This window comes from Mustelus asterias, chromosome 24 (genome assembly GCF_964213995.1).
Source record: "Mustelus asterias chromosome 24, sMusAst1.hap1.1, whole genome shotgun sequence".
In the NCBI taxonomy this organism is placed as follows: Eukaryota; Metazoa; Chordata; class Chondrichthyes; order Carcharhiniformes; family Triakidae; genus Mustelus; species Mustelus asterias.
Window position 1 is genome coordinate 33,457,652 of NC_135824.1, and position 22,372 is coordinate 33,480,023.

At 44.5% G+C, this 22,372-nt stretch overlaps 1 protein-coding gene across 1 annotated transcript in view; it reads left to right on the top strand.

The window, feature by feature from the left end:
• The window catches only part of adamtsl3 (ADAMTS-like 3), a 605,457-nt gene that overhangs the window by 545,268 nt on the left and 37,817 nt on the right, over nt 1-22,372 (top strand). Inside the window, exon 22 of the mRNA XM_078241545.1 lies at nt 16,833-16,960. Coding sequence (XP_078097671.1) covers nt 16,833-16,960 — 128 coding nt within the window. The remainder of the gene's footprint in view (nt 1-16,832; nt 16,961-22,372) is intronic.

Consider the following 22,372-nt stretch of genomic DNA (forward strand, 5'->3'; position numbering starts at 1 on the left):
TGGTTGAGTTGTCCTTCAGCTGAGATATCCCATTTGTCTGATTAGAGCTTTAACAATCATAGAATCATTGAATCCCTACAGTAGAAGGATGCCATTCGGCCCATCAAGTCTGCACCGACCACAATCCCACCCCTGGCCCTATCCCATAACCCCACTTTTTTACCCTGCTAACCCTGCTAACGTTAAGGGGCAATTTAGCATGGCCAATCAACCTAACCAGCACATCTTTCGGACTGTGGGAGGAAACCGGAGCACCCGGAGGAAACCCACACTGACATGGGGAGAATGTGCAAACTCCACACACGGAATCGAACCCAGGTCCCTGGCACTGTGAGGCAGCAGTGCTAGCCACTGTGCCACCATGCCGCCCTATCGCCTATGCAATCCTATGAAACAATGGGAATTGGGTGAGGGGGGGAATCTCTCCGCTGGTGGGAGTCATGCCTGGTACAGGGAAGATGGTTATGAATTTTGGAGCACAATCATCTCCATTCCAGGGCATCACTGCAGGAGTTCCTCAGGGTAGTGTTCTCGGCCCAACCATCTTCAGCTGCTTCATCAATGACCTTCCTCATCATAAGGTCAGAAGTGAGGATGTTTGCTAATGATTGCACAATGCATTTGTATTTCCTCAGGTACTGAAACAGTCTTTGCCCATGTGCAGCAAGGGCTGAACAACATTCAGACTTGGGTTGATAAGTGGCAAGCAGCATTTGTGCCACACAAGTGCCAGGCAATAACCATCTCCAATAAGAGAGAATGCAACCATATTCCCTTAACATTGAACATCCTGGGAGTTTCCATGAACCAGAAATTTAACTGGACCATCTGCAGAAATACTGAGGTTACAAGAACAGGTCAGAGTCTGGGAATTCTGCAGTCAGTAACTCACCTCCTGACTCCCCAAAGCCTGCCCACCATCCACAAGGCACAAGTCAGGAATGTGATGGAATACTCTCCACTCACCTGGATGACTACAGCTCCAAGACCACACAAGAAGTTTGACACCATTCAGGACAAAGCAGTCCGCTTGATTGGAATCCCATCTGCCACCTTAAACATTCACGCCTCCCATTCTCCCCCCCACACTACCACCCCCCCCCCCCCCCCCCCCACAAAACCACCATCAATGCACAATGGCAGCCATGTATGCCATCTACAGCTTGCACTGCAGGAGCCCACCAAGGCTCCTTAGACAACACCTCCCAAACCCACCACTTCTACCACCTCGAAAGATGAAGGCAGCAAATCCATGGGGACAGCATCATTTGCAAGTTCCCCTCCAAGCCGCACACCATCCTGACTTGGGAATATATTGCCATTCCTTCACTGTCACTGGGTCAAAATCCTGGATCTCCCTCCCTAACAGCAATGTGGGTGTACCTACACAACATGGGCTTCAGCAGTTTAAGAAGGCAGGTCACCACTACCTTCTCAAGGGCAATTAACCATGGACAGTAAATGCTGGCGTTGCCGATGACAACCTCATGCCACGAAGGAACAAAGATACTATTTTAAAGAGGAGGAGGATTCTCTCTGTGTCCTATCATTCCCAGTATCGAACAGTTCATTTGACTCCTTATCCAACTATGAAATTAAAAGAGAAAAGATTCCAGATTTCCACTGTGCTTTGTGTGAAAAAGTGCTTCCCAATTTCACTCCCAATAGCCTAGCACCGATTTAAAAATTATATTCTCGATCTGAATTTTATCGCACTGGAGAAAATAGATTCTATCAACCCCATTGAATCCTTCAATCACTTTAAATATGTTGAGCCGAACTTTCCCCCTCTCTTCAGGTACCGTGCCCTAACAGAGCAGCAGTGACCAAGCACCTCCATTGTTAACCTTGCTCTGGAGGCATGGATCATCTTCATTGGTTGTCCATTCATCCAGTTCGTGAGGCTCTTTAAGAAGATGATCTTTACCGCCATCTCTTTCACCGTTGATCTTTCTCAGCCTCAGACTATCTGGGCAGAGTGTCTGGTTCAGACTGAAAACCAGTGTCTCTTTCTCCGGCTGCACAGCTGAGTTTTCAGACCAGATTTTCTGGCACTCAGTGCACAGAGACGATGGGGGTGTGTTTTGCGTCATCGCTCTTGTGGGGCAGGGCCTGATAGAGGAACCGCCCACAAGCATTGGGGCAACCCCCCCTCCCCTCCCCCCCCACAACCATGCAACTATCGGGGCCACTCTCCCCCTACCCATACCTCTGCAGAAGTATCGTGGCGCACTCCCCCTCTACAGGCATTAGCTTCCCCCAACCAGTGCACGAAAGGGGAAACCTCCCCCAACCCCCACCCCCATGGGGCTCCCCAGAGGGCTCAGCTCTTGGCACTGCCAGGGCATAACACTCTCTCCCGGGGATTGTACTTGCCTTGGCACCCCTGGTGGGTTCCCCGCGACTGATTCCCATTTTTATACAGCTGTTGTGAACCTCGCCAGCGTGACGTTGATTCTTGGGTGAGCTATTTTGCTGGTTTTAAATTGGAATATTTGCAATGCAGTGAGAAATGTTTGAGAGTGGTTGAAAGGAAGCGAGGAATATTAGAAATTTAGGAGCAGGAATAGGCCATTCAGCCTCTTGAACCTCCTCCTCCATTTGACTAGATCATGACCGATTATCCACCTCCACGGCACTTACCCGCACTGTCCCCATATCCCTTGGTGTCATTAGTATCCAGAAATCTATCAATTTCTGTCTTCAACATGCTCAGTGACAGCCCTCTGGGATTGAGAATTCCAAAGATATATATTATTGTACAAATAGATAGTGTGTGAATCATCAGCTCTTTCTAACTGGATGGTTGAATTGAAGAGGGGATTATAGAAGGTTAAGGGGTTTAAAAACAGGCATTAGCATGAAACAGCAGTCTCAAAACATATCATTTTTGAAAGCTTGTTTTCCTGTTCTTTATGCATTTTCCATAACTCGTGAATCAAAACAATTCAAAATGATGCAATGGACAAAGACTGAGGGAGCTACTTCATCCAAGTAGCGAACTTTAACCCGGTTACCGGTACCTTATACACCTTCCTGGGAATCTATTAACTAAATGTATTAGTCGGTGCGAATGTTGGCATAACCTCAGATTAGGAAGAAGGGATTAAAACTAATGACACTGTAGGAAGATTTGAATGCAGCCCAGCAGAGTGAATTGACTTTACTGGTAGGAATCGGACTGTTAAAGAATAACCATTAAAATGAGTTCGGTAATGAAGTTACATTTCATAGAATCCCTACAGTGCAGAAGGAGGCCATTCGGCCCATCGAATCTGCACCAACCACAGTCCCACCCAAGCCCTATTCTCATAACTCCACACATTTGTGCTAGCAATCCCCCTGACACTAGGGTCAATTTAGCATGGCCAATCAACCTAACCTGCACATCTTTGGAGTGTGGGAGGAAACCGGAGCACCCGGAGGCAACCCACGCAGACGCAGGGAGAACGTGCAAACTTCACACAGACAGTGACCCAAGACCGGAATTGAACCCGGGTCCCTGGCACTGTGAGGCAACAGTGCTAAGCACTGTGCCACCGTGCCGCCCTTGTTTCCATGGATGAGGTATATTAAAAATTTCAACAGATGTTTTGGATCGGGTAAGAGGTTAAAGCATTGGAAATCTGAATCCCAACCTCAGCCCATCTCCAAACTGTCTACTTTCAGTATTAATGCAAGCAGGACAGGGTGGGGGAAGGTGTAGGCAACCAATTCAAGACAGTTTGGCAATTTGAATATTATAATGAGGCTGTGCTTTATTTTTATGCACCATTTGTTAGGGTACAAGATCAGGAACACTGAGGTATATTCAGGTATATATATTAAGTTAGACTAGACCCCAACTATTTACTATTTTGGCATTAATGTAAGGATATGATATTTCACTCCAGGTGCGATTCTACTGACACACTAAAAAGCTTTCATCAAAACAAACTTTATTTAACAACATAGTTTAACTATGACAAATGAATTAGCTTAACGTTTAACATTTGAACAATACTTAAACATGACAAGATACAATTCTTAACTGCTAATCTATCCCTTTGAGTTCCAATTCAAGCAATATTCCTCTTATAGACTTAAAACCCCTCTTCAAAATCAGTTAGCCAACACAGGCTTACATGTTTGCACCCAGATCACCAGTCATAGAGTTCTTAGAGCACTTCTGCAGAAAGAGACAGAGAGACACGTCTTGCTTCTTTCAGAACCATGACAGAAGAGGCAGAAACTGATTGTTTTTTTAAAGAAGAAGAAACAGTGCATCTTTCTTGCAAGCTCAGCTCTTCCCCATTAACTCATGAATGTCTCTGTCAATCAACCTAATCAAAACCTTGTTCTGAAACCCCAGGGGAAAACCCAGGTAAACACAAATGCATTAACTCAGATTAGACAAATATCCCATTAACTAATCCATGATTATCCTGCATCCTTAACATTTGAGTTGCCTGTTGCCCAAACAAATCAGCATCTTGTAAAACAGAGCTGAATTTTAAACATATCCCTTCCAAGAAACATAATGAGAATACATTTCTTAAAGGCACAGTATCATCATATATTTAAATTTAATTCTTCATGTACAAGTTCCCCAAACCTGTGACATCTGACAGCTGCAAGGAGAGACGGCTTATTAAATATGGAAGCAAAGTGCCTTTCCACTGTTGTTGGATTGAAAGTGAATATATCTGCCACATCCCCATAAATGGCCAACATCCTCAACCCCTTCCGATCTCGCACCTATCTATCGCAGAAGACTCAGATTTCCTTCTTCTCCCACACAGCCCACGAGACCTCTGAGCTTTAAACCTCCTCCTCGCTCTGAGGCCTTTGACCTCTGATCCATTATTTCTCCAGAGGCCTGTGATCCCTCAGTCCTCCAACCTTCTCCCCACCGCTCTCAATATTTAAGTGACCTTGCCTCATCGAGTCATAGAGGTTTGCAGCATGGAAACGGGCCCTTCAGCCCAACTTGTCCATGCCGCCCTTTTTTTTAACCACTAAGCTCATCCCAATTGCCCGCATTTATCCCATATCCCTCTATACCCATCCTACCCATGTAACTGTCTAAATGCTTTTTAAAAGGCAAAATTGTACCTGCCTCTACTACTACTTCTGGCAGCTCGTTCCAGCCACTCACCACCCACTGTGTGAAAAAATTGCCCCTCTGGACTTTTTTGTATCTCTCCCCTCTCACCTTAAACCTATGCCCTGTAATTTTAGACTCCCCTACCTTTGGGAAAAGATGTTGACTATCTAGCTGATCTATGTCCCTCTTTATCTTATAGGCCTCTATAAGATCACCCCTCAGCCTTCTATGCTCCAGGGAAATAGAAGGGGTACTTAACAAAACTTTATAGAGAGGTGACGGAGGATTGTAACATTTCCCTGTTGATGTGATGCACGATTAAGGTTGTAATATATTTTGTCCCACATTACGGCATTACATTGTGTGTTCATGAAAAAAAAAGGTTCAGTCATCTTTCAATGATCTTGGTTTCTCTTTAAATGTTGCGGCAGTGGCACAGTGGTTAGCACTGCTGCCTCACAGCGCCAGGGACCCAGATTCAATTCCAGCCTCGGGTCACTGTCTGTGCAGAGTTCTCCCCATGTCTGCCTCTGGGTGCTCCAGTTTCCTCCCGCAGTCCAAAGATGTGCGGGTTAGGTTGATTGGCCATGCTAAATTGACCCTAGTGTCAGGGGGATTAGCAGGGTAAATGTGTGGGAATTGTACGGGAATTGGGCTTGGGTGGGATGTGGTCGGTACAGACTCAATGGGCTGAATAGCCTCCTTCTGTACTGTAGGGATTCTATGATTTACAACAACTAGTTGCATTCAGAAAATATTTCTCACTTAGACAATGCTTTACAAGGTAGAAAACATGATTGGCTGTAATATCTTCTCCACGTCGCTCACCATCCTGACTTAGAAATATCTCAACATTCCTTCATCATCACTGGAACAATATCCCAGAATTCCCCAGCTGGCAACACCATGGGAAAGCAGTCACTCTAATAACTGCTGGAGTTCAGGTCGATGGTCCCTCAGCAACACTGTCAGGGCAACTAAATGTGGTCTTGCCCCCATCCTGAGAGCAGCTCTTTAAAAAATGGAACAAAACTCTGCAAAAGAAGATCGATGATCTGCGTTATTTTTAATTGGCGTAATGTAGGGAAACTCCCATGTTTGTTTATCAAAATAGTCTTCCATAGAAGTGAATGGGGATGAGTTGGATTTAATGTTGTGTTTGTCAGAGCCAAACAGCTAGGAACATATGCTCTTGTTAAAAATCACCCAATTTTGTGCTGTGATGATCTCAGAAATAACAAGATATCCATAGAGACCAGAGAGGTAAACCCCTGCCAGCCCAGCTGTTATTGTCTTACACCATTTCACCCCGACAACATTTGGAGTGGTTTTTCGGAGGACACTTACAAAACCATGGCTACTTCGTATCGATGTAAAATGGACTTCGTATGTTCCTGAGATCTCAACCCACATTTAAACAGGTTGGCTTAAAGATATCCACAGCAATAAAACCAGTAGGTCACTCGAGATCCACTTCGAATGTGGCAGAAACAGGGCTCTTTGAGGTGAGTTGGACATTACTGAAGATCACTCTATTTTAGCTGCTTTTCTGCTAAATAGTCACTACCCTTAGAAAGTCTGTTTTTTTCCATTGCCAGCTTGTAAGACCCAATCAGGGTCATAAAATCCTACAATGCAGAAGGAGGCCATTTGGCCCGAGTCTGCACCGACGACAATCACACCCAAGCCCTTCCCCCACAATTGCACACAATCACACACGGGGCATCACGGAGGCACGATGGTTAGCACTGCTGCCTCACAGCAGGTTCGATTCCCGGCTTGGGTCACTGTTTGTGCGGAGTTTGCACGTTCTCCCAGTGTCTGTGTGGGTTTCCTCTGGGTGCTCCGGTTTCCTCCCACAGTCTGAAAGACGTGCTGGTTAGGTGCATTGGCCGTGCTAAATTCTCCCTCAGTGCAACCGAACAGGTGCTGGATTGTGGTGACTAGGGGATTTTCACAGTAACTTCATTACAGTGTTAATGTAAGCCTATTTGTGACACTGATAAATAAACTTTAAACATTTATCCTGCTAATCCCCCTGACACTAAGGGGCAACTTACCATGGCCAATCCACCTAACTTGCACGTCCTTCGGACTGGGAGGAAACCGGAGCACCTGGAGGAAACCTACGCAGACACGGGGAGAACCTAAATAAGGCCAATTAAAGGAGGCTGATTGGGATTGTGTTGAAGCACTCTCATCATCTATTACAGTCTGTTGCTCCTCTCATGTTGGAAGGTCACTGATTGGTCCCCCCAGTTTTGAGAGCCAGCCTACTGTCTGGAGGAGAACCTTCCTCCATGGAGTGCCCATGTGAAAATCCCAGTGAGTGACTGACAGAATTGTACCTGCCTCTACTACTACCTCTGGCAGCTTGTTCCAGACACTCACCACCCTGTGTGTCAAAAAATTGCCCCTCTGGACTCTTTTGTATCTCTCCCCTCTCACCTTAAACCTATGCCCTCTCATTTTAGACACCCCTATCTTTGGGAAAAGATGTTGACTATCTAGCTGATCTATGCCCCTCGTTATTTTATAGACCTCTATAAGATCACCCCGAAACCTCCTACGCTCCAGGGAACAAAGTCCCAGTCTATCCAGCCTCTCCTTATAACTCAAACCATCAAGTCCCGGTAGCATCCTAGTAAATCTTTTCTGCACACTTTCTAGTTTAATAATATCCTTCCTATAATGAGGATGAGCTGAACTGCACACAGCATTCCAAGTGTGGCATTACCAATGTATAGCAGGCAAGAAACAATATTTTTCACTGTATCCTAATACATGTGACAATAATGAGTCAAATCAAATGATAATCTGTCACGTAAATACAAGCACTTCTTGTATTCACATCATTAGTTACCAATAATACTTGATGGTCAGAATTATATTTAGTGTGAGAATTGTAACTGTGTTGACTATTGAATACTTGAAACTCAAGTGTTTGGCATGCATTGACGGCTGTATTTTCTCTCCTCATTCTGCATGTTTGAGTTGGAAGAGTAAGCTACACGTTAAAGTGTATCGTGCCCGCGTTTTATGATTAGCGTATGTTTTCTTTTCAGCAATATCCTGGGATACGGAGTCCAAATAAGGCACCGTCTTCAATTCTGATTTGAAGTTCAATCTGATGCCCCCCTGGGGGAATTGTTTAAATAAGTGCTTGCAGGCTCAAAGAAATGACAGTCCATAAATCATCATTGAAGAAAACTATTGTTACTTTTGCCATCACAATAGTTGAAAAGTGAGCCACTGACTTGCAATCTACCAACTTCTTAAATGCACTGTGGATCTTATTTCAGTTTTAAGTATCTCCTTGACTAATCTTATTACACTTATTTTGGTTTCTGTTTCTCGGTAACAGTGCGTCTGTTCAGTAAGTCCTGTTTGTAATTTTCTTATTCCCAAGTTGCAGCCCCCAGTCATAAGTTCAGTCATTTATAGTGGTTTTTTTGTTCGGGGTTACATAAACCAGACTTCCACAAGGCTCGTATATCGCATCCATCGATGTTAATAAATAGGATTTTATTAATATGACATCATGGCATTCGGCTGAATTGAGATCTGTGCTGGATGTTCTTCTTAGATGGATGATTTCATGGGTATATTCCCTCAAGTACAGGGAGCAGGAAAGTGAGAAAGAAAGAAGGAAATAAACAAGGAGAAAAAAAGACTTACATTTGTATTGTGCTTTTCATGATAAATGGATATCGCAAAACGCCTTACAGCCAGGGAAATATTTTTTTCCAAATGTGGTCATCGAAATAGAATCATAGAAACCCTACAGTGCAGAAGGAGGCCATTCGGCCCATCGAGTCTGCACCGACCACAATCCCACCCAGGCCCTACCCCCACATATTTACCCGCTAATCCCTCTAACCTACGCATCCCAGGACTCTAAGGGGCAATTTTTAACCTGGCCAATCAACCTAACCTGCACATCTTTGGACTGTGGGAGGAAACCGGAGCACCCGGAGTAAACCCATGCAGACACGAGGAGAATGTGCAAACTCCACACAGACAGTGACCCGAGCCGGGAATCGAACCCGGGACCCTGGAGCTGTGAAGCAGCAGTGCTAACCACTGTGCTACCATGCCGCCTTTCATGATTGTTACAGAGCCATGCAGCACAGAGACAGCCCCTTCGGCCAACCATGTCTGTGCCGACAGTAACAGTACGGCATGGTGGCACTGTGGTTAGCACTGCTGCTTCACAGCGCCAAGAACCCAAGTTTGATTCCTGGACTCTACACATTCTCCCCGTGTCCACGTGGGTTTCCTCCGGGTGCTCTGGTTTCCTCCCACAGTCTGAGAGACGTGCTGGTTAGGTGCATTGGCCATGCTCAATTCTCCCTCAGTGTACCCGAACAGCGCCGGAGTGTGGCGACTAGGGGATTTTCACAGTGACTTCATTGCAGTGTTAATGTAAGCCTACTTGTGACACTCATAAATAAACTATAAACAAATAAACATATACTAATCCCATTTACCAGCACTTGGACCGTAGCCTAATGTAGAAAACGTGGCAGTCAGTTTGTACACAGCAGGCTCCCATGGACAGTAATGTTCCAATAACAATGTAATCGGTATTTTTACCATGTCGATTGAGTGAATAAATATTGGTCAGCACTTTGGGGAAAACTCCCCTGTTCCTCTTTATTTAACGCAATGGGATCATTCACATCCACATGAGAGACAGGACCTCAAACAAATCACCTGAAAGAAGATAAATAGAAGATTAAGCGATGACCAAATTAAGATAATTAAATAATTTGTTAAGTTGGATCAACTTATTTCTTCTGGTGGGAGGATCCAGCCCAAGGAAGCATAACCTCAACATTAGAGCGAGATCCCCTTTAAAGATGGCGCCCTGATCTCTGTGTTTTGCTGGCATGCTTAGGCACTGTCTCCCTGCATGAAGGCGTGAAACGCCCCCTTGATTTCTTTTGGCGGGTGTCATAAAACCTGGAGAGAAAAACCAACCCAACATGCTGGTTTTCCCACCAGAAACAACACTCTGCCATTTCTGTGGTAAGATTTAGCCCCTCGTTTCAGGTATCTGATGACCAGTTATGACAGATTGATGGATACATTTGGTATTTGGTGCCTAAGCACTTGCTGAGAAGGTTAAAATATATATTTAAACAGGGAATCAATCAAAAATTGTGGGTGGTCCAAATCTGGCTCCAGCCGTCTCTCGAACTCTTGCCCAGTATCATGTGGTGGTGTATCTGTCTGACTCCATTAATGAGAAGTCACAAGTAATGGAAAAATGGCACGATATAGCATAAATTTATGAATCACCCTGCGTTCTCCATTGCCTCCCTGTTTTAGCTTCTACAACTTCAAAGGTGTCTATGTCCCAGGTGGTTGTTCCCAGTCATTTCATTACCATCTGATTTTCCTCAGCAGTAGCTAGTTGATGTGGAGATTTTTACTCCTAGCATGACAACCTAACCTCAATGATTCTGTGTCCCACAATCTGTACTGAAATGGAATACGGTAATTATATCCCTCCCTTCCAGTGCTCCTTGAATCTACTGCTTTCACTGGGCGCTGCATGTCACATCTGTATCATTTACACCTACCACATGTCAGAAAGAATAACGTGCACTTGCTTATTCTCTTATCACATCCACGCAGCGTTCCAAAGTAATTTGCATGCAATAAATTATACTAGAAATACAGTCTCTGTTGCCATGTAAGCAATCTTGCTTTCTGTATCCAATTGCGCGCACGTGTGTGTAGAGGAGTGTTTTGCTCACTGTATATCTAGATATAAAGTACTTACGTTATCTGAACTCAGTATTTATAGCCAAATAGAGAACCAAATCAATCCAGACTGTGGAAGTGTAGTCATCATCAGTGCTACATTGTTAGCCCTCATCAGGAGTTTGAGGAGAGGGATTTTCCCCCCCAATCACCACCCCCAGCTCCCTCCTTCCTCCCCCACAACCCGGCAAGACTGACAAATGTATCCCCCAAGGAGTCTGACTGTAAGGGGGAGTGAAGATTATAGCCTGGAGCCAACACTTCAGACATATCTCAGTTAGATGTAAAGCACCTTCGGACATACTGAAGTCATGAAAGGAACTATATCCTAGTAAATACAAATTAATTAATTCATTCCCAGTGTGAATTTGGGCCTCCTATTGCATCAGTTAGCTACTGAATATTACTGGAAAGGCATCTGCTCTAGATTTGATGGAAAGATACAACATGGGACTCATCTTAAACATGTTAATAAAAACAAACTATTGATATTAAGTGATCAACTACAAAAGCACGATAGATAACAAATGGTATAGTTTTTAAAATATTACATAATGAAAGTTTTTACTTTGCTGGAACATGTATATTTATTAAATGGATACATGAAAGAGAACAGTGCATTCAACCTCATTGAATAGCAGAGCAGATTCAATGGGCTGAATGGCCTACTTCTGCTCCTATGTCTTATTCTCTTATGGCATTCCTGAAGGACTGAATGTTCAATGATATACTTCATAACGTACCGCAGATAACCCTCAGCAATCGCAGTATTACTCATATTGCGAAGATTGGATCTCATGGGATAAAGGGGGAGGTGGCTAGATGGGTGGAGAACTGGCTTGGTCACAGAAGACAGAGGGTGGTAGTGGAAGGGTCTTTTTCCGGCTGGAGGCCTGTGATCAGTGGTGTTCCGCAGGGCTCTGTATTGGGACCTCTGCTGTTCGTGATTTATATAAATGATCTGGAAGAAGGTGTAACTGGGGTGATCAGTAAGTTTGCGGACGACACAAAATTGGCAGGACTTGCAGATAGTGAGGAGCATTGTCAGAAGCTACAGAAGGATATAGATAGGCTGGAAATTTGGGCAAAGAAATGGCAGATGGAGTTCAATCCTGATAAATGCGAAGTGATGCATTTTGGTAGAAATAATGTAGGGAGGAGCTATACGATAAATGGCAGAACCATAAACGGTGTAGTTACGCAGAGGGACCTGGGTGTGCAAGTCCACAGATCCTTGAAGGTGACGTCACAGGTGGAGAAGGTGGTGAAGAAGGCATATGGCATGCTTGCCTTTATAGGACGGGGCATAGAGTATAAAAGTTGGGGTCTGATGTTGCAGATGTATAGAACGTTGGTTCGGCCGCATTTGGAATACTGCGTCCAGTTCTGGTCGCCACACTACCAGAAGGACGTGGAGGCTTTGGAGAGAGTACAGAGGAGGTTTACCAGGATGTTGCCTAGTATGGAGGGGCTTAGTTATGAGGAGAGATTGGGTAAACTGGGGTTGTTCTCCCTGGAAAGACGGAGGATGAGGGGAGACTTAATAGAGGTGTATAAAATTATGAAAGGCATAGATAGGGTGAACGGTGGGAAGCTTTTCCCCAGGTCGGTGGTGACGTTCACAAGGGGTCATAGGTTCAAGGTGAAGGGGGGGAGGTTTAACATAGATATCAGAAGGACATATTTTACACAGAGGGTGGTGGGGGCCTGGAATGCGCTGCCAGGCAAGGTGGTGGAGGCGGACACACTGGGAACATTTAAGACTTATCTAGACAGCCATATGAACGGAGTGGGAATGGAGGGATACAAAAGAATGGTCTAGTTTGGACCAGGGAGCGGCGTGGGCTTGGAGGGCCGAAGGGCATGTTCCTGTGCTGTATTGTTCTTTGTTCTTTGAGTCATATGTTTTTACTGCGTAGAGATATCCTGCTGGTACATAACAGGGTAAATTTACTGATCCTGTATAGAACACGCTCAAAGACAGTGTGAGAATTGGTGTTACGGTGTTGGGGTTAAATTGGGCACATTAGGGGGTGCTGAGGGATTAGTGAGGGTGGCATGGTGGCACAGTGGTTAGCATTGCTGCCTCACAGCGCCAGGAACCCGGGTTCGATACCCGGCTTGGGTGCCTGTCTGTGCAGAGTTTGCACGTTTTCCCCGTGTCTGCGTGGGTTTCCTCCGGGTGCTCCGGTTTCCTCCTATCGTCTGAAAGATGTGCCGGTTCGGTGCATTGGCTATGCTAAATTCTTCCCCAGTGTACCCGAACAGGCGCCGGAGTGTGGTGGCTAGGGGATTTTCACAGTAACTTCATTGTAGTGTTGTAGTGTGGCACTAATAAATAAGCTTACAACTTAGTGTACTTACCCTATTGACCCATATGGTATCTTCACATGAATACTTGGAAGTAATAATTAAAAACCAGGCATCTAGTAGATTGGATGAAATATAGAGAGCATTATGGGTGATATCACTCGCTCCACAGCTCCAAGTTGGGGAGCGGATGACATGGTGGTAATGTCACTGTGACATCCAGACATCCAGGCTAATGCTCTGGGAACATGGCAGCTGGTGGAATTTAAATTCAATTGATATTAAAAAGCCTGGAATTGAAAGGTTTGAAATTGAAACTTTGCCATCCTTACCTGATCTGGCCTCTAAAGTAAAGTTTATTTTAAAATAGTCACAAGTAAGGCTTACCTTAACACTGCAATGAAGTTACTGTGAAAATCCCCTAGTCGCCACAATCTGTCGCCTGTGCGGGTCAATGCATCTAACCAGCACATCTTTCAGAATGTGGGAGAAAACCCACGCAGACACGGGGAGAACATGCAGACTCCGCACAGACAGTGACCCAAGCCCGGAATCGAACCCGGGTCCCTGGCGCTGTGAGGCAGCAGTGCTAACCGCTGTGCCACCGTGCCGCCCCATGTGACTCTATGTGACTCTAGACCCATAACAATGTGGTTGACTCTTAACTGCTGTCAGGGTAATTAGAGGTGGGCACCAAATGCTGGCCTTGCCAGTGACGTCCACTTCCCATGAACAAATTAAAACAAGGTTTGATGTTTCTCATTGAAGCACTTTGGAGAAATGGAATGTTGACTCACGTACCAACCGACTCAAGAACAGCATCCTCCCTGCTGCCGTCCGACTTTTGAATGGACCTACCTCGCATTAAGTTGATTTTTCTCTACACCCTAGCTATGACTGTAGCACTACATTCTGCACTCTCTCATTTCCTTCTCTATGAACGGTATGCTTTGTCTGTGTAGCGCGCAAGAAGCAATACTTTTCACTGTAAACTAATACATGTGACAATAATAAATCAAATCCAGTCAGCCCATGGCTGATTTTATTCCATTCATTCGCAGCTTTTGAATGTTTAGTATTTTAGCATTCACTGTCCTGAGTGAGATGTTTAAAGGTGATTTGATCGACAATTGGCTAAAACTTAGCAAGGCCGATCCTCGGGAACAGCTAGCCGGTTTTACTGTTTCTCTGACTGGGCAACGTTCCCCAGTAAAATGATGCACCATATGTGTTAGTTCTGCAAATCATTTTTTCCACTCATTGCAAAGGGCAGTACAGCACATTGTGCTGAACAAAACTAAATTACATTTTGGTATTGTTTCAAATTGAATTTGATTCATCTGCTTCAATCTAAAGATGCAATTTCTCAGATAAGCTTGTAAATCTTCAGTAAACAGAAAATTCCTGTTTATAACTGCGTAATAATCCTTCATCTCATCGTCTCCCAACGCCAACTGGCCCAGTAGATTTTCTCAAGACCTAAGCCACTTATATCCATTTGAAATAGTGTGCAATATTTTTTATGGGACCATCTCCGCAACAGATGTTTTTGCGTTCTCATGGGTATCTTTGGAAAGGTGCCCATCCCTAGTTGCCCTTGAGAAGGTGCTGTTGAGCTACCTTCTTGAACCACTGCAGTCCATGAGGTGTAGGTACACCCACAGTGATGTTAGGGAGGGAGTTCCAGGATCAGTGAAGGAATGGTGATATATTTCCAAATGAGGGTGGTGAATGGCTTGGAGGGGAACTTTCCAAGTGGTGGTGTTCCCGTGTGTCCGTTGCCCTTGTCCTTCTAAAGGTAGAGGTCACAGGTTTTAAAGGAACTATCAAAGGAGCCTTGTTGATTTGCTATAATGTACCTTATATATAGTACCCACTACTGCCACTGTGCATTAGTGCTGAGGGCGTAAATGTTTAAATTGGTGGATGGCGTGTTGAACAAGTGAAGTACTTAGTTCCTGGATAGTGTCAAGCTTCTCGAGTGTTGTTGAAGCTGTATGCATTCAGGCAAGTGGAGAGTGGTCTTGATTTGTGCCTTTGTAGATGGACAGGCTTTGATGAGTCAAGAGGTGAGTTACTCACCTCAGAATTCCCTGTCTCTGACCTGTTCTTGTAGCCAGAGTATTTGTATGGCTGACAGAAAAATGCTGGAAAATCTCAACATGTCTGACAGCATCTGTGGAGAGAGAGTAGATCCAACGTTTCAAGTCTGGATGATCCTTCATCAGAGTTCGCGTCCTTAGAATATTTTTAAGTTACTAAAATAGTCAGATGTGCAACAATGAAATCTGTGTATGCCTGGTAATGCATTGCTTTATTTTTGTCTATGTTATATCTTTATAAGTCATGGGCCGGAATTCTCCCATCCCACCTGCCACTGGAAGTGTAGCAGGTCGGGGGCGGACCATGTAAAGGTCCATTAAAGTTGGCGGGGGGGGGATCTCCAGGCGAGTGCAGCTGGAGAATCCTGCCCATGGACTTTTGCTGATGCACATTATAACTGGTTCTAATTTCTCTTTGCATTTAAACATAGAAAACACACAATTGAAATCCCTAAGTATGTAACAGTGGGTAAATCAAAGAGAAGTATTCACAAATAATTAATTTGCACTGTGGTTGAAAAGCCTCTAAAGCCCAGTTTCACTGCAGTGCAGAGGACAAAAACACATGGGGACAATCTTACCATTGCGCCCCGCCAACCGATGGGCGAGGTGAGCCGGTAAGATTGCAAGAGATCAGGTTCGCACCCAATTTCTTGCCTCTTACTGGCACTGGATATCCAGCGCGATCAGCCTCGTGTACACTTCCACTGTGAGACTGAATAAATTAATTAAATGTATTGTAAACATCGTTTAAATGGAATTAGTGAGCCGGGGTGGGGCGTCGTCATGAATGGCTGCGGGGGTGAGGGTGCGAATGTCTACAGGGCCCCGCAGCACGGGGGGGGGGTGCGGGAGGAGAGTAGTGCTGGGTTTAGGCCACGCGATTGGCCTGCTAAAGCAACAGAGGCAGTGACAGGTCTCTTCTGCTCTCAGAGCAGAGACCTGCACATGCGCAATTGCACCCTCTGCTGCTATCAGCCAGCTTTTGGGTGAGCTAGAACCCACCACACCCCCTACAGGCGGAAATCAGATTGAGGGATTTTTTTTCTTTTGCACAGAATGCATAAAATTCGACTGGTGTCCTCGCCGCAAAAACGGATCTGAAACTCTCCCGTTTTCCTGCCATTCTGAATTTAGAATATTTTTGCTAAGATTGCCCCCAATAAGTTTGAGAGGCAGATGGATACTGAGAGAGGGAGATTTGAAAGTTTATGTGTAAGAATGCTTTTGATAGGTGGAATGGTATGGGAAATGGGGAGCGGACATTTCTTTGCAAGGGTATGCTAATTTGACCAAATAGTTTGAGGAGGGACAAAGTGGACATTTCTGTGGTTGGGTGTGCTAGCTAGGCTGAGTGATGTAGGATAGGAGGTGTAGATTTCTACAGAAAGGTGTGCGAGATGTGTTGAATTTTATGGAGTGAGGGGATGAGGTAATTAATTATATAACAGGATATTTATTTATTAACTCAAAGTATGTGGGTTAGAGTGATTCCTTTGGGAGGATGCGCCATCAGCTTAAATGATCTCCCTCATCTGGACTTCCATTTGTGCTTTTTGCAGGATATTATTGCTTGGTTCTGCAAGACTTCAGATTCAGAATGTCACAAGCCAGGATACTGGTCTTTACGGATGCACAGTGACCAGTAAACACGGAGCAGATACTGAAACCTCATTACTGTTGTATTCAGGTAAGTTGAAATTCATAATTGAGTAAATTGAAATTCTAAATTAAAAACCATTTTCAACAATTATTGAACAGAAAATTCTACATGTTTTTCCAAATAAAAGAAATTTTAGATTCCATGTATTACATCCACACAGAATTTGCACATGATATTTCTATGATCTCTTGTTCAAATTATTTGTTCATTTCATTTTGCAATCCACAGTGAGGAAATGTGTGATCTTGAAATTGTAAACTTGCCTTTTATTTCTTTCCAATGAGGGGTATTAACAAAAATATTGTCCTACTTAAACGATGAGTTATAATTGCTAAATAGGTTAGAATGTATTTTAATTTTAGGAATTGTACAACAACTTGTGCTTGGATAGAGCATTTTCCGAAACTCTTTCCAGAGAGACCAAGGATGGGAGATTGGGATAAAATAAGAGGAGAGTTTTGACGGGAGGGAGGTAGCTGAATGATGATGTTCCAGAATGCATTGTAAACAAAATTGGAATGAAGGGCTGAATTTTATGTTGGGGACAGTATGCCCATGCCCCGGTTGAAAGCCTGTTTGTTCTCAGCCAGCTCACCCCCACAACTATTCAACGGCTGCTGGGCCTTTAATTGGCTTGAGGTGGGACTTTCGCACCCCATCCCCACCATCAAAGAGCGGCTGGTCAACCAAATGCCCATCGGTTCTCCTGTCTCAGCAGTGCCACTGAGAGCAGTGGCCACCACTGGGACTGCGGGCAGTCCCAAAAGGTGAGCAGCATGGAGCCTGAACTTGTAGGTAAATCCGGGGTCTCATTGGGGCTAGGCTGGCAGGCCCAAATGAGGATTGACGCGGGGTGTGGTGAGGGGAGGGGTGGGGGGGGGTGGTGCTTTCAGCGATAGATCGAGGGAGAGGAGAAATGTGGAGTGGGTGAAATATGTGGATGGGGGAAAGGGTTCCAATGAGCACTGTGTGCCCAAAGAGAAGGTAGCTCTGCCCCCCTCCTGCTACCCACCCCCCAACCTGGATACCAGCCTCCTCTGTTGCAAGTAAACTCTCAGCAGTGGCACAAGGGAGGCTTTGAAGGTCATGGGGGTGGGCAGGTAGGTGGCAGGCACAATGTCGCTGCATGGTGCCCAATTTTATGCTCCCTACTCCTCGCCTGCCAACCCAGCCCTCAGGGAGCATGAAATTCTGCCCAAAGTGAGAAAGGATGCAAAGGAGACCTGGATCAGAAGAGTGGAACGTAGCACTGAATGTGATTACAGATCTAGGGTGATACAAGAGGATAATGATTTTGAAATTGGTGCGTGGACAGGTAGAGAACCAGTGAAGGTTGGCAAGAATAGACTGACCTTCACTCACTTCCAATACACCCACAGAACAACTGAAAGGTGTAATATGTCTTTAAGGAATAGCAACATGACATGACTAGAGGGGCAGTGTGTCATGTGATCCAGTTTTAGTTTCACTTTTGCCTGTGGGCAGAACCCAGCACAGCTCGGATGCTGATGTCCTCAAAACCTGTCTGCACAATCACCATGCTGCTTTCTTAACCCTATCTGACGCTTCAACTCCATTGCAGTCTGACCAAAATACCGAGTATCTTCTCGTGTAATGTAGCATGATCAAAGGCTCTTAAACCTGTCATACTTAATCTTGCTGCCACACTCTTTGACCAATGCTGAACACCAAGCCAAGTTTTTATAATGATACGAATACACCAATCATTCATGAGGGATTGGGTAAACATGTTGTGGTTTCATTTATTAAGACTAGGAACATAGAAAGATTTAAACAAATGTAGAAAGCTTGAAGACATCAGCAGCAGAGCTGTGTTGGGTCCTGCTCACAGGCAAAAGAGAAACAAAGACCAGATCATATGACATGCTTCCCTTCCAATGATGCCATGCTACGATCCCTTAAATGCATATTGCAAAAAAAGGGACAACATTCATTTCTTTCAGAATAATTCAATCTTGAAAGTTTCTATTCATCCCACCACTAAATATCCTGAAAGACAGATACATAGCTCTGATAAAATCAAGCTACAGTAAAGATCATTGTATACAAGCATTTACTATGGGGGACTGGAACGATGGTACACAGGACAGAATTGGACAGGATACAACTCACAACGGGTGGGGACACAGCAAGTGTCAACAATTGAATAATGAAATGGCAAATGCGTGGATAAGTTTAAAGTTTATTTATTAGTGTCAGAAGTAGGCTTTAATTAACACTCCATTAAAGTTACTGGGAAAACCTCCTAGTCGCCACACTCCGGCGCCTGTCCGGGTACATCGAGGGAGAATTTAGCCTGGCCAATGCACCTAGCCAGCACGCCTTTCAGACTGTTGGAGGAAACCGGAGCACCCGGAGGAAACCCACACAGACACAGAGAGAATGTGCAAACTCCACACAGACGGTGACCCAAATCTGGAATCGAATTGGGTCCCTGGCGAGTGTTTCAACAAGGGTGGGGAGTGTTGTGGAGGATGAAATGAATGGCCTTGTTGGTGGAAAGAATGAATATAGTTGCATTTGCAATACCTCATATAAACAAGTGTGCAGTAATATTGGCTTAAAACTTTATCATGGCTTGCTCTAATAGTCATTGCAGAAAACTGTTCTCCCATTGCAGATTATTAACGGCAATAAATTGTAATCTTATGACACTTATGATGATTGATAATAAGACCAGGAATCTTGCCAACTGACGCAATCGAATTTATTGTCTACGGGGTAACTCAACAAAATTCATTAGCATCAAGAGTTTTTCTCACAATCCGGTTGGGATAAAGTCTGTGATAGAAATCCTGTTGTCTGATATGTCTGTACCCTTATGAAAAGAGTCATGATGTGGCGATGCCAGCGTTGGACTGGGGTAAACACAGTAAGAAGTCTCACAAGACCAGGTTAAAGTCCAACAGGTTTATTTGGTAGCAAATTCCTCTGGATTTTGCTACCAAATAAACCTGTTGGACTTTAACCTGGCCTTGTGAGACTTCTTACTGCCCTTACCAAAAGCCAGCAGAGCTTAAACAAAGGTAGTCATCAACCTATGATGTTCTTTTTGACACAGCGCAGGCAGTGTCTGTAGAGAGAGAGAGAAAAACAGGGCAGAGTTTTAACCATTGTCTGGTCGTTCCAGATGGCAGAACAAGAAGTGGGATGGGGGAAGAGAGTTGGAGATATTACGTCCTGGGGAGTGAGAATTTGGAGCTGTCCCCAGGTCCGCTGAGGTTTAACTGCATGCACCCCAAACTTAAGATGGGAGCTGGCCTCCCTACATCTGCTGGGAGTTTTGGAAGGAGCTCCTTGGCTAGCTCAGGGATTGGTGAATACATCCAGATGGGATCAGTTACCTTTCCGTTTTGCTCTATAGGATCAAATAAATCCATTTTTATTTTAATCTTCATCTCTCCAGGGTTATTGGAGAAGTGAAGTGCCATTCCAAATAATGATAGCACAGCAGGGCTGATACCACTGTTGTGGGCCCGTCCAACCTGACTAGAGAGATGGCCCAGTTCCCACAATTTAAGATGGGATAAGCAACTTTGGCTTTAGCTTTTACTCCACTTTTCTATCACCATGGGAACTGGTACCCGGAATATTGAGGTCATTAGTTTTAGAGGTAAAACTTTGGGGTAATTACAAGCTAATTCTTCAATGGAGAGTAAGTTTATTTACACTTCATTTATTTATTAGTCACAAAGTTTTTAAAAGTTTATTTATTAGTCGCAAGTAAGGCTTACATGAACACTGCAATGAAGTTACTGTGAAATTCCCCTAGTCACCACACTCTGGCGCCTGTTCAGGTCAATGTACCTAACCAGCACGCCTTTCAGACAGTGGGAGGAAACCGGAGCACCCGGAGGAAACCCACACAGACACGGGGAGAATGGGCTAACTCCACACAGACAGTGACTCAAGCCAGGAATCGAACCCGGGTCCCTGGCACTGTGAAGCAGCAGTGCTAGCCACCGTGCCACAAATTCTGACTCTTCCATGGCTGGTGGGTTATGTTAAGACTGGCGCCAGCAACGTGATGTGTGTGAAATGGTGCTGATCGTTATTTATTTTGCACATCTCATGGATTCAACAACGCAATGAGTGCGTGCCAAGTTGTAAATCGCAAGATTTAGAATGGTGGCAACTCGTATTATTCTTTGAGATTTTCCACTTATTTAGCAATGGCAACTTATATTTATATAGCGCCTCTAATACAGCTTGACAGCCTTTACAGGAGCATTATAAAACATAATTTGACAGCGTCAATAAGGTGGTACTGCATTAGAGCAAAATGTCCAAAGGCCTGATAAGAAGGCTCTGAACACCAGATTTATTTGGAATCACAAGCTTTCGGAGCACTGCTCTTTCATCAGCTGAGTGGAGGTTAGTTCCCAAACACAGTCATATATAGGCAAAGACACAACTGCAAGATAATGACAGTTTGGAATGTGAAAAATGGTTGGAAAGCAAGTCTTTACAGGTAATCAAGTCTTTACAGGTACAAACAGCGTGTGTGGAGAGAGGGATAATCACAGGTTAAAGAGATGTGCATTGTCTCAAGTCAGAACAGTTAGTAGGATTTTGCAAACCCAGGCAGTATGGTGGGGGTGACATGTAGTGTGACATGAACCCAAGATCCCGATTGAGGCCATCCTCATGCATGCGGAACTTGACTATCAGTTTCTGCTTGGCGATGCTGTGTTGTCATGTGTCTTGAAGGCTGCCTTGGAGAATGCTTACCCAAAGATCGGAGGCTGAATCTCCACTCACCTGATGAAGAAGCAGCGCTCCGAAAGCTCGTGATTCCAAATAAACCTGTTGGACTTTAACCTGGTGTTGTGAGACTTCTTACTGTGCCCACCCCAGTCCAATGCCAGCATCTCCACCTCAAAGGCCTGATCAAAGAGCTAAGCTTTAAGTTGTGACTTATCCTTTTGTTGGTAAGATACAAAACATCTACTTGTACCTCTGCTAAAAGATCCAGTCGTAAATTTACACAACAGCAACGTTAGCTTCCTGCATGGAAACACTTTGCAATTTGAGCAGAATAATTTAATTTAAAATAATGCACAAAGGGAGTGCTTGCAAACACATGGTATTGTGACTTGTACGTAACTTCAAAGTGTCCAGGTAAAGTATATCAGAAAATATTACATCATTTGGCTAAAGGAAAAACAGAAAACGCTGCAACCCCTCAGCAAGCCACGCAGCATGTTTGGAGAGAGAAACCGAGTTAATATTCTCTTGGGGTCGATAATCTTTATCTCCACAGGTGCTAAAATGAAATCAAAATACTGCAGATGCAGAAGTTGTAAAATAAAAACAGGAAGTGCTGGAAAAACCCAGAATCAGCAGCATACGGACTCAAAACATAATCACCGAATTGTGACATCAAGTCTGTACCAGCAGGGGAGCCCCCTCGGCTCC